General features: G+C 17.4%; 1 protein-coding gene across 2 annotated transcripts in view; it reads left to right on the top strand.

The window, feature by feature from the left end:
• LOC107965774 overlaps positions 1 to 12,712 on the top strand; it is a 29,975-nt gene extending 17,263 nt beyond the window's left edge. For both annotated transcript variants that reach the window (XM_026439034.1, XM_026439035.1), the window contains exons 3-6: positions 292 to 489; positions 6,182 to 6,571; positions 12,119 to 12,400; positions 12,537 to 12,712. In XM_026439034.1, the coding sequence (XP_026294819.1) occupies positions 292 to 489; positions 6,182 to 6,571; positions 12,119 to 12,400; positions 12,537 to 12,650 (984 nt within the window). In that variant the 3' untranslated portion in view covers positions 12,651 to 12,712. The remainder of the gene's footprint in view (positions 1 to 291; positions 490 to 6,181; positions 6,572 to 12,118; positions 12,401 to 12,536) is intronic.
• The last annotated feature ends 828 nt before the right edge of the window (positions 12,713 to 13,540 follow it).

Genomic DNA, 13,540 nt, shown 5'->3' with positions numbered 1-13,540 from the left:
TATTATAACGATATTATTTATCATTATGTATAATATTTCGCATATAAATTATCATAAAATATTCTTATAAATATTTATTTTCTTATAATTTTATTTTCTTATAATATTATTTATATTTCATTTTTGTTTAATATCTAATTTTTTGTTTTAAAATGTTTTTTAAAGATTAGACTCTTCTAATATTCCATTATATTATTAAAATTTAAAATTTATTATTAATGATTTTTTTAATTTATTATTATTAAATTTATTATTAATTGATTTATTTAAATGATTTTTTTATATTTATAGCAAAAACGACAAATATTTAGAGAACAGGTATTACCAGCATTAGGAGGCAAAATTCCAGAAGAAGCTTTTAAAACTGATCGCTTAGCATTGAATCGGTTAAACAAAGAAGGCATTACAGTGCCTGATGGTGTGATTTTAGATGCTCGAAATGTACATAAACACACTCAACATATTCAAACAATGCCAGAAGTAATAAAGGTATGCATAAAAAAATTTTATATAATTTTATTAAGAAAATTATATTAAATGCATTTAATTAAATAAATAAATTATTTTTAATATTTTTAAAATGATAAATAAAATATTCTATTTTTATTTTGATATTATATGTCTTTTATTTTTAACTTTTCTTATGTATTTTAATTTTACAATTATTATTATTAATTATTAATTTTATGCAAATAATAAATGTTTTTATTGTATAATGTAATAATATAATTTTATTATTAATATATAATAATATTATGATTATTATTCATGTATAATTTTTATACAAAAAATCTACATAAAGTTCTACAAACTCTACAAGTTCTAATTTTTAAAAAATAATTCTTTATTATAACTCTTATAACTCTTTATTTAATTCAATTTTTAATTCAATTTAAAATGATTTAAGGAAGCTGATTTTGATGTCAAGAAGTATTTTTTGGTATTGATAGAAGCAAAAACTATTTTTTGGTGGATTCAAGATTAAATGTTCATAAAAATAAGTTTTATTTTTTTTATTTTTATATTCTTTTATATTAATTTTATTTATTATATTTTAATTTATAGTTTTATTTTTATATTTAAAGCATATATTATAATATAATGTTATGATCATGATAGTTCCATCTTATTTTGTATTTTCTAATCTATTGATAAAAAATTTCGCTTAGTTCAATACCACTTCAATACCATTTTTAAAATATAGAATATATTATAATATATTCACATTTTTACAGAATTCTAGGATTTTATCAAAACAAATATAAAGTTGATTGATAAAAAAATATCGATTGAGACTTATTTATTATAAATTATTGAATTTTTATGTTAGATAAAATGAAGCAGAGACGAGCGATATCATCAGCGTTACATTTATATAGTTTCATTGCTATCATGCCTAAATTGTATTATATAATTGTATTGTATAATTGTTCAATCATAATTTTTATATCTATTTATTTATAATATGAATCAATCAATATACTAATTCTTTTTTCAATTTTCCTCAAAAAAGTAAATTTAAATATGATAAAAATATTTCATTCCATCTGTGTTTTTAATCTTATTAAAAGATAAATTTAAATTGCATTTTGTAACATAATCTTAATAGTATTTAAGAAAATTAATTTTTAGAACTTCATGGCTCTAATAAAAATAAGCATTAGGATTACGAAACAGGGATAGGTTAGTTTTTTCACTCTTTAAAAGTGACATTTTCTTCTAGCAAATTTTTATATGAAAAAAATATGTAACATTCATTATTATGTGACATTTATATATGTAATATTACACATAAGCATAATATACTTAATTTTCATGAAAACTTAATGTCATAAAAAGAATAAAAAAAAAGCATAAGTCTGTTTTAATGAAAAAATGACAATCTTAATAATTTTTTATCAATAGGAAAATAATTTTTCGTAAAAGAAGATTATAATGATTGGACTTTAGATATGATAATTTGTAGAAATAGGAAATATGATAGCTATTATTGATACTAAAAGATAAAAGCAAAAACAAAATTATCAAAATCTTCAAAATAAATAAAGAAAATTACATGAATATAAGAAGTATAGTTACACATAAAGAAATAAGAATTAAGATCAAGAATATTTTTAAAAATTTAGATTTAATCATAAAAATTCATTTATTTAAAATATTGGTCACAATAAAATTTGAAAATTAAATATTATTTACTTAAGTGATGATTATTTTAATTAAATATTGATCAGATATTTGCATAATAACTGATAGAATTATTAGGATTTATTGTTGATCAAGAATAAATCAGAATATTTTTGTTACATTCTTTCAATCTTAAATTTATGATAATAAGAGCTTACAAATTTTAACATAATAAAAATTCAAAAAGTTAGATTTAATTTAAAAGTTGTAATGACTCTGTTTTTGTACAAAAAGAATAATAAAAGATTCAAAATTTAAAATAATATAAAGTATTATAATTGTAACATAAATATGAATATATAAATATATATAAATATGAATATAAATATGAATATAAATATGAATATAAATATGCATATAGTAATTATCATTAAAGAAAATGAACATAGTAGTATGCATTAAAGAAAAGTAGTGATCAAAATAATATATTCGCTATTCAAAAAACATAATATATATATAGCATCATATAAAAATAACTATGACTAATTAACTATTAGAAGTTCAGCGATAATGCTATTATATATTAATAATGTTTTTTCACATATCAATGAATAAAAATGCAAATCTTTGATATAAATGATAAATAATAATATTAAAAAATAGATAAAAAAATAGATAAAAAAATATTAAAAAATAGATAAAATTTAAAAATAGATAGCTAAAATGATTTAAAATTAAATGTAATTATTGCATTCTAATTTTATTTGTACTAAAATTAAAAGCAAATATTTTATTAAGCAAAATGATTTAATTTAAGTTTTGATAATGTAATTATAATATTTTACATAATTATGTGATTTATATAAAAAATTAATAAAATATATAGATTGAATATATACTTAAAATATATATATATATATATATATATATATATATATATATATATATATATATATATATATATATATATAATTTCAAATAATAAAATTAGTTTAGAAGAAATGCTTTGAAAAATATTTGACATAAAAAATTGAAATCTTATATCTATCTTAATAGATAAAAAAAATATGTTAAAGTTAAATAATTTCTGATTATTTTGTTATATGAGATATGCTTAAAAAAACCATTATAAGGATAAAATTTATTTAATTAAAGCAGTCAGATATTTTTAGTTAAGTATTATAATTTTAGTGATAGATATATTATAGATATATGTTTATTGAAAAAAAATTAAAAATTGAAAATTGTAAAATTATAAATTTAAGAAATAATATAGATATAATAAATTTAAGATAAAAATAGAAAATTAACAAAACAAAGAAAAATAAAAAGTATTATATATAATAATAGTCAAGAATATATAGAATTTTTTATTTTAAAAATTTTTTAAATTTATAATTTTTTTAAATTTTCTGAACAAATCAGCTTTGTTAGTTTTTATGTCTTCTATATATGTCACAACAAAATAATCTGATAGAAAAAAAATTATGATAAGAGAATCAAAGATATTTGGCTAATGAGACTATCAAAAATATGCTTAAAAAATATTGAAAGCTGTTACAACAGTTTATATTCTAATCCTCTATATTAGTATTAAAAATTGGACTTTAGCAGAAGAATAATCTAGAATAAAATTAGATTTAAAACTATTCATTAAAGAATATTCAGTTACATAATTATGGCAGAAAAGAAACAATTAAAATAGAACAATAAATAAAAAAAGTTGATATTTATTATGATTATGATATTATTATGATTATGATATTGATTATTACAAATGAAAATAAAAAAGATTGTAAATTAATGCATCCAACTATCATAAAATTATTTTTAATAAAAAAATTATATTTTAGTAAAGATATTGTTTTTTTTAAAAAAAGGATAATATTTCATTAAAGAATTTAAAAACAATAAGCGAAATTATTCAAGATATGTTTATGCAATGAACAGAAAAAAAAAAGAAAGAAAAAATAAATTAGAATAAAATAAAATAAGAAGAAATAGAAGAGAATAAAAAATGGACAAAAATGAAATATAGAATAGTTTAGAATATATATCAAATAGTAAAAATAAATATTTAAAAAAAATTTTAAAGTACAAAAAGCTCTAGAAGTTCATTGAATTTTAAATCAAAATATTAACTAAAAAAAATAAATAAATAAAAAATTACTTAACTTTAATGATTTTGTATATATATGTAACAATGATGAATACAAAATAAAAACTTGGCAAAAAAACATTTATATGATTGATATAAAGATTGATTTTTTTTAAATGATAAAATGGATAAAAAAAATTAAAATATAAAAATATAACTTCTTTATCAATTATTTATCAATTAAAAATTTCTTAACAAATTATACCAAACTTCATACAGACTAAAGATTCAAAAAATGGAATGAAAAATTAACTCAAATTTTAAGAATAAATATAATAAAATTAAGTATAAATATAATAAAATTATTTTTAAATAACAGAAATATGAAAAATTATAAAATTATAAAAAATATTAATAATTTATGTTGATAATCAGATTATTATAATTAATTCATAAATTTTAATTTATTTATTATATTTTATATAAAAATTAATTATATTAAATTTATATTATTTATTTATTTTATTATTATTTTAAATTATATTAAATTTTAATTTATTTATTATATTTTAAAGAATTGAATTAATTATTAAAGATCTTGAATGAAGAATTGAAATTTTTCTTAAATATTAAAATAAATTAAAACTAAAAAAGATAAAGTTTTGACATTCTATCAAAATTGAGAAAGTTAAGTTTAAAATACAAGATCAGCATTCAATTAGATTTCATACATTTATGCAAATAAAAAATTAATTGCAATAAATCAATAAAGATAAATATATAATAAAGATAATAAAAATAAAAATATTGATAAGTTTTAATAATAATAATAATTTTCCATTCCAAGAAGCTATATAATTTTATATATTATAACAACTTGGTTTGATATAGAAATCTATTAAAACACATAAAAGTTTTTTGTAAAAAAAGTTTTTAAAATATTTTCGAAATATAAATTCAATTCAAAAAATTGCATTGAAATGCAAACAGATGAATATAAACTTGTTAATTACTGCTATTCTGATTGAATGAATGATGAGACAAATAGAAAATATATATTTAGCTATATATTTTTATTCAAGGAAAATATTTTTATTCTCAAAAAAATATGCATATAAATAACTATTTTATTTTTCTATGAAATTGAGTATATATTATTGAGTGTTGTATTGCAAATATAATATATATCATAAAATATAAGAAACCATTTAGTTATGTAATTTCATTTAAAATCTATTGTTAATAAGATCTATTATATATTGAAAAAAATTCTAAATTTGATTCAGATATTAATGTACAAATTTTAATGTGAAATTGATTTTTATGATAAAACTAATAAAACTATTATTCAAACTATTATTCTATATGAAAATTTTAAATTTTTTATGTAGATGAAATAAGTTTTTAAGAAACAAAAGACTAATTAAGATATTTAATTTTGTTTATAAAATAAAATGACTTATTTTTGTAACAAGTAATAATAAATATATTTTCATTTTTGTTAAAAATGAAATGAATAATATTCATTAAAAATATAAGATATATTTATTATTTGAAATTATATAATCTAAATTGAAATTTTAATGGAATACAAAATTTAAATTTAGATTTGTCATCCAACTTTAATAGCAGTATTTGTGAAAATCAATTTTTAGAACTTGTTTATGATACTAAATAAAAATAAATTATTAAAAATTTATTATTAATAATAAATTCATAACAATAATTTCATTAAGTCTAATGCTAATTTCAATTATTTCTAACATAATAAATAAATTTCAATCGACATTTTATACCAACTTTAATATTTATTTGAATTTTCAGAATCAATTTTTCAAAAACTAGATTATGAATATATTAATGTCTTGTATATATATATATAAACCTATAAACTGGTTTATTATGATATAGTTTATAATATAAATGAAAATTGATTAATATGATTTTTTATTTTTAAAGGTATACCTAACTCCAGATGGACGATATATTCCACCAGAAGGTAGATTTCATTACAATCGTGCAAAAACAATTGACACAACTTATGTTATTCGTACTCCATATTCACGATATAATAATCGTGAGAATTCAAAATTTAATTACTTTAACAAACATCGAGATTTTCCAAAATCACAAACTTATACAAATTTTAAACAACTTGTACCCATAATCCAAGCATCAGAAGGTGAAATTTACAAACCTATCATAACACCTTTAGTACTTTCTAATAACGCAGGCTTATTAGAAGAATCTTATATACCCACTTGGAATATTCATTACAATTGGAATTCTATCTATCAACCATTTGATGATTATATTATCAACAATATAGCACTTTTTAATTCTCATCAGGTATATATTTAAAATATATATATACTCTCAAATTAAATATTTATCAATAAAGCAAATATATCATATAATATTTTTGATTTTTTAAAGCAATTATTAAATGATGATTGATATTTTATATAATATCAATTGTTTTTATATAATATTATATATATTATAATATTATATATATTATAATTTCACAAATATTAACGATTGCATATATTAAAAATATTACATTATTTTTTTATAAAATAAATTAATTCAATTAAAAATGATATACTAAAAATGATTAATAAATAATTTAATTCATAAAAATAATAATAGATAATAATAGATATGGAATCTAATGATAAAATGTATAAAAATAATATATAACTTTATCTAAGAATCTAAGATATCTTTTATATTAATAGTAATTAAATCATGTTACTTTCATTTACATTGCATATTTCAATAGAATATTCTCTCTGTAATTTCAATTTTTATTTTATTCATAAATATATACGTTTTATATAATATACATATAAATATTCATATATAAGTATTTATAATTATTTTAAAGAAAAAATTTATATTTTTTTGTAGAAATTTTATCTCTTAAATATTATATTTTTTTAAATATAATATATATATATATATATATATTACAAAATATTTACATATATGTTACAAAATAAAAAATTTTTTAAAAATATTTAAAAATTTTTAATTTTAATGAGAAAGATAGTAATTCTCAATTTTTTTTATTAGTAATAAATTATTACTTTAATTTTACATTTTACAATTATAGATGAGATTTAATTTAGATTAAATTTAGATTACATTTTTTTATTAATATTATGTAATAAATTAAAATGTGTATTTAATCATAGAAATATTTATATAGAAAAGTTTTATATACATATTATATATGTAAAACTTTTGAAATATATAAACTTATGTAAATATAATTATTTAATTAGATTATATAGATATAGATTATATAGTTTGAAAAAAATTAAAAGATATATTTAGAAATTAAACAATTTATTGCATATATTTTAAATATAATGTTCGTAAAATAATATTTGAAGAAAATAGAAATCAGATTAATTTTAAATGAAATTATTATTTCTAATGAAATTCTAGTGAATAATAATTAATTTTTTGATTAATTTTTATCATTTTATTTGCAATAAATAAATAGAATATAATTCTATATATATGTATATATATTATATATAAATTTATTTTTTAAGTTTTTTTCGAATAAATTTAATAAATGTTTTTAACATGCATCTAACTATTTTAAATTCAATATTTAATTTAAAATCAAAATATTTAATGAAACTATCATATTTATTACATTTATAGGATATAAATATATTTATTTTCATATTCATGCTAAATTTCATTCATATAATCCTAAATCATATTTATGTAGTGCTTTAATAATAAATGCATTAATAATAAATGCAAATTACATAGTCTATTTAATTTCTAGTTTATTACTTATTAGTAAGATAAATGAAAAATATTAGGATTATTATATTTTTTATTTATTTATTTATTTATTATGAAAATAAGAAAAATAAGTCTAAATAAAACGAGAAAAATATTGTGACTATTCCTTGATGTAATTTTGACAGTCTATATTTTAGGCGAGATGTACATGAGCATCGTGACTATATAGGATATGAAAACAAATTCTTATAATAATTTTAAGTAACATTTTCTTTTGTAAAAATTTTTTACAGTTTTGTTAATAAAAAACACTAATCAATCACGTAGCTTAGTAGGTAGCTTAATCAATGCGATAGTAGCATTGATTATGTTCCACTGAACAAGTATGAACAAGTTCAAACAACACATGGCGAAAAAAATATTATAAATATAGCAAATATTATTTATCGATAAAAAATTATATTGTGAACGATGAATGTATTATATTACGAATGAGATTAATATTCAACATATTTTGATGATGATAAGATATTTACTCTTTGCGTTCAAGGTCTTTTTCATTTGACCGAATTAACAACTCGAGACGATGTTCAGTGAATTTCTTATAGCTAATTTAAAATGATTTCACACATAAATAATATAAAAATGTAAAACATTTATATTTTGATATTTTATATATCTTTACATATAAAGAAAAAAAATTTATTGAATATTAAATTCTATGTTTTGTGTGATATTTTATAAAGTAATCAGCCAAGATCTCAGTTTGTCAGAGTAATAACACAGTAAAATGTCTTTCATCTTTCGTTGAGAGCAAACCTTATAATCCTTCTTAATTTCTGTTAATATAATTATTTATTATTTATTCTTCTTATTCTATTTATTATTCTTATTTTTCGCTTTTTTATTACTCTTATACTCTTACTTCATCTCTATTTTCATCACTGCTTTCCTTCTCTCTATTGTTAATTTCTTTTTGAATATAAATAATTTCGTCACTCAATAACAAAAAATTAAACTCATTTTCACTTGAATTTCATTACTACATTCTATGCTATAAAATTCAAAAACTTTGAAAATAATATTCCTATTGCCACGATTGTTAAACTCGGATCAATGCCGAAAATACAATCTAATTTTGATCACGATCTAATTTGAAATAAGAAAATTTAGCTATTTGACAATATCTTATTCTACACTTCATAAGATTATATAATGAGCTTAGGAATCCATTCATCAAACAATATTCTAAAAAATCAATAATAAATAAATATTGTTGCTGTTCGAATTTAAGTGAGATTCACTTCTTGAATTATCGTAAACCATGTGATGTTTATGAGCCATCATTCAAATGTAAAGAATATAGTCTTCAAAAAATGAAGAATATAGTCTTCTCATGAGTTTTAAGTTTGTTTTATGTAATTCTGAATTTGTTTTCATAAATTTTTTAAATGATAATAACTTGCGAATCTGAGCCAAATATAAATTTATTTCTTCCTCTAATTCTATAAAATAAAATAAAATACATATAATATAATACAACCAAATTTTAACTAGGGAAATCAAGCATATCTATCCATTCCAAATAAAGGTTGATATTGTAATTTTATGATATCTTTAGTAATGATATAAAAAAAGATACAGTCAGTAATTATATTTGATCCAAAACAATTCTTTAGCGCGATATATAAAAAATCCAAGAATTTATTTAGTTCAACTAGTTTTAAGTATAATTAAATAACTTTATATTTATTATTGAGATAAAAATTTTATTTATTAAATTATAAAATTTATAAAATTATACTTTAAAAAATTTTACATAGTTTTGCACTATTATGAATATAGATACATATATTATATTTATAAAATTTCTGTACAAATTTAAATATTTTCATGAATCATATGTATAAAATATAAAAGAAATTATATTATATGATTATCTGGATCTTATATCTTTAGATTGTTGTTAATCTGTTATAATGTTCTTATAAATTTAATTTTAATCGAGTTTTTCAAGTCATATTTTTTTTTTATTGTATTATATTCTCTTCATCAAAACCAAAAATTCGTATGGAAACTCTTTTTTATTATTATCTATCACCAATTTTTATTAAGTTTAAATAAAGGATAATATTATCTGAGAAAACTGCCTTTTTTGCCGAGAAGAGTCACATTATCGATCGCTTATAATTATGTATTTTTGACATGCTTTAGCCATGGTTGAAATGGAATCTCTGATCTCAAAGGTGACTTCAGATACAATAATGAAGGTGATTTCATTGACTCAACGATAATCAATATTATTTTAATTTGAGATCGTTGATACCTTAGCAGTATCTTGATATCTTTATACACTGATCACCAATTCAATTAGAGGAATTTTTCTCTAACTTAGAGATCTCGCGAATTTGTGATATTATTGATTATTATCATGTTCTATCATGTTCCACTGAGAAACCGCGATCCTTCTAATTGAATTAGGAAAAAATTTTCTAAGACATGAGCTTTACTCGATGAAAAGTTTAACTAGAATTCATTGTGAACACGTCTCGTGAATATCACAAATAGATATTTTTCTTGTAACACATCATGCTTTAATTGTCGGATACAATAAATAGAAAGTTTCTCTATATTAATTATGCATCGTGTTCTCTATCGGACACAATCACCTACTGTAATTGTGAAAATCCATTATCGTTAAGAAAATACAAACTGTCACAAGCTCAGCTTCTACATACACAGTTAATATATATGTACGTACATGTAAGCTTCCGTCCGTTACTACTATTGCAGGCGTGAATATAATAAATGGGAATTTTCTAGTAGATAGTGTGATAAATAATTTGTAAAAATTAAAATTAAAAATATCTACATATTTATAAAACGCATTCAAACATTGTAAAAAAGCATATTATTCGATGTTATATGTTAAATGTTTCAAAAATTATAATATAATCCATGATTTTGTATATTATATTTGTTAATCAATATTAATTATAATTCGATTTCTAAACAAAATATTTTGAATATAATGAATATGATACAATCTGTATATATATCTTATATCTATATATAGTCTGTATATCATATATCTATATTGAATATCTATATATTGAATAAAATATCATAATATTAAATTTCTATCATCAAACTAGTGATCTATTGAATTATTATTAAAGTTATATTTGAATTTGAAATCTTTTTTGGATATAGTGATCATTATACAAATTTTATTATTTATCTAGTATTCTAATATATTTTGATATGAAAAATTAATTAATGAATAATTTTTTTCTATTTCGTTAATAGCATATTATTTTGTAATTGAAAAATATAAATTGATTATAGATAAAGTTAGTTTAAAAATTAATAGAAATTTAATATCATTTTTCAAAAGAATAGTTGACTTTCAATCTATTTTTTTAATTTGATCTTTATAATATACAATCAAAAACTTGTTTAATTTAAAAAATTCGGACAATTTTATTTAATTTTGTTTATCTAAAAAGGAGAGAATGCTAATAATATATATAATAATCATGATATATAATTTTCTAATATAATCTTTTAAATATTTGTAAAAACATGACTGAATAGATTTATTTATTTATCTTCTTTTATATTATGTATTTATAATTAAACTCATTTTTTAATATAATTATAATTTAGTATAATTATTAATAACAAATAACAAATTTAATTATTAATTAAATAACAAATAAAAAAATAAAATCTAATTTTAGATACACATAAATGCTATAATGCATAGAATGAAAAATAACAGACTATTATTTAAGAATTACTATAAATTTAAAAATATTAAAATTATCATATTTAATATTTTATATAATTATCGTCAATCTGTAATATTTAATATTATAAATATATGTAATTAAAATAATATATAAAATTTAATTGGTTATAATATCTCGTTTTAATATTTTTTATTAATAATATACTTCATATTTTTTAATTAATTTTTTTAATTAAATTATTAAACAAAAAAATGTATTTTTATATTTTTTACATAAATAAGAAATTATATACAAATTCATAATTTGTTTAAAAATAATTAAATAGAATATATTAATACAAACATAAATTAATATTTGAATTTATTTTTAGATTATTACTGATTATCAAGGATTTTTAAATAATTGTCATGAACGATCTTCAAGACATATAGAATCTCATTCTATAAAAAGGAATCAAAATTTTTCTCCTCGATTTTGGAAATCGGATGTGAAAAATATTGAATTAAATACCAAAACAATATCATATCAGAACATTAAAATGAATACTGACGATACAATTTTCCATTATCCAAATCTTACCAAAATTCCAGAAACTGATTTCACTTGTGATGGTAGAAAAGGCATGTTTGCTGATGTTGAAACTAATTGTCAAGTACGTGTATATATTAAATATATGTTATATATTTTTCTATATTTTTTATTTCAAATATTTTATTTTTATTATATACATTTTATTTTATAATGCATGTTTGTATTAGAATATAAATTATCATATTTCTTAATTTTAGGTTTTTCACAATTGTTCTGGTTGGTCTAAAACTTCATCACTTTGTCCTTCAGGTACAGCATTCAGTAATGCGAAAAAGCGTTGTGAATGGTGGAATACAGTACAGTGTAAATAATCAATTTAATTCTAAAATAATTTAATAATTTTAGAAGAAAATAAATTTATATTTTTATTGAATTTTACTTTAAGTCAATTTGAATTTTATTATTATTATTTGAAGCTAAATATAAATTGTATTTACTAGCGTTTCTTAATTTCTTTAAGTTAGAATTATTATAATTAATTTGTTATTATAATTAAATGTTATGTTATTATAATGCAAATGTTCTTAAATATTTATTATAAATACATATTCAATATAAATTTAATTTCAGTACGAATTTTATATGAATTTTATATTATAAATTTTTTTCTTTCAATATTAATTAAATTCAAAATTAATCATTTAAATAAGCATTTGAAAATATCTTTTTAATTGTTCAGCTGATCAATTAAAAAAATTTGACTTGTGATTAATGATTCTTCATATGTATATTAATATGTAAATATTATTTCTTATTATTTATTAATATATAGGGATTTTTTACGGATTTATTTTTTATTGATCAAAATTTATGAAATCTCAAACTTTAATAAGATTTTTAGATAACTTATTGGAAAGTTATATTCTCATTAAATTTAATAATATTGAAATATATATGATTAATTTGATTTTAATACTTTCTAGAAGTTAAATAAATAAAAATTTCGGTATACAAAAATGTTGATTGAGATTTATTTATAATCAGTTTAAGTTTGTATTAAATGAAATGAGATGGAAATAGAATACAGATGTTATATTTTGTTTTTTTATGTTTGTTTTGGATTCTAGAATTTCCAAAGATGTTTCATGAATATATTAATATCCTATTGATTGGCTTTTATTTTTAAATTATGAAGTAAAAATATTTTTCATAGTAAATGAGATGAAATATTCTGTTTTTCTTATATAATCAAAATATATTA

This window comes from Apis mellifera, linkage group LG2 (assembly GCF_003254395.2).
Source record: "Apis mellifera strain DH4 linkage group LG2, Amel_HAv3.1, whole genome shotgun sequence".
Taxonomy (NCBI): Eukaryota; Metazoa; Arthropoda; class Insecta; order Hymenoptera; family Apidae; genus Apis; species Apis mellifera.
The sequence above is the reverse complement of the archived record's forward strand: the minus strand, read 5'-3'. Positions and strand labels throughout refer to the sequence as shown.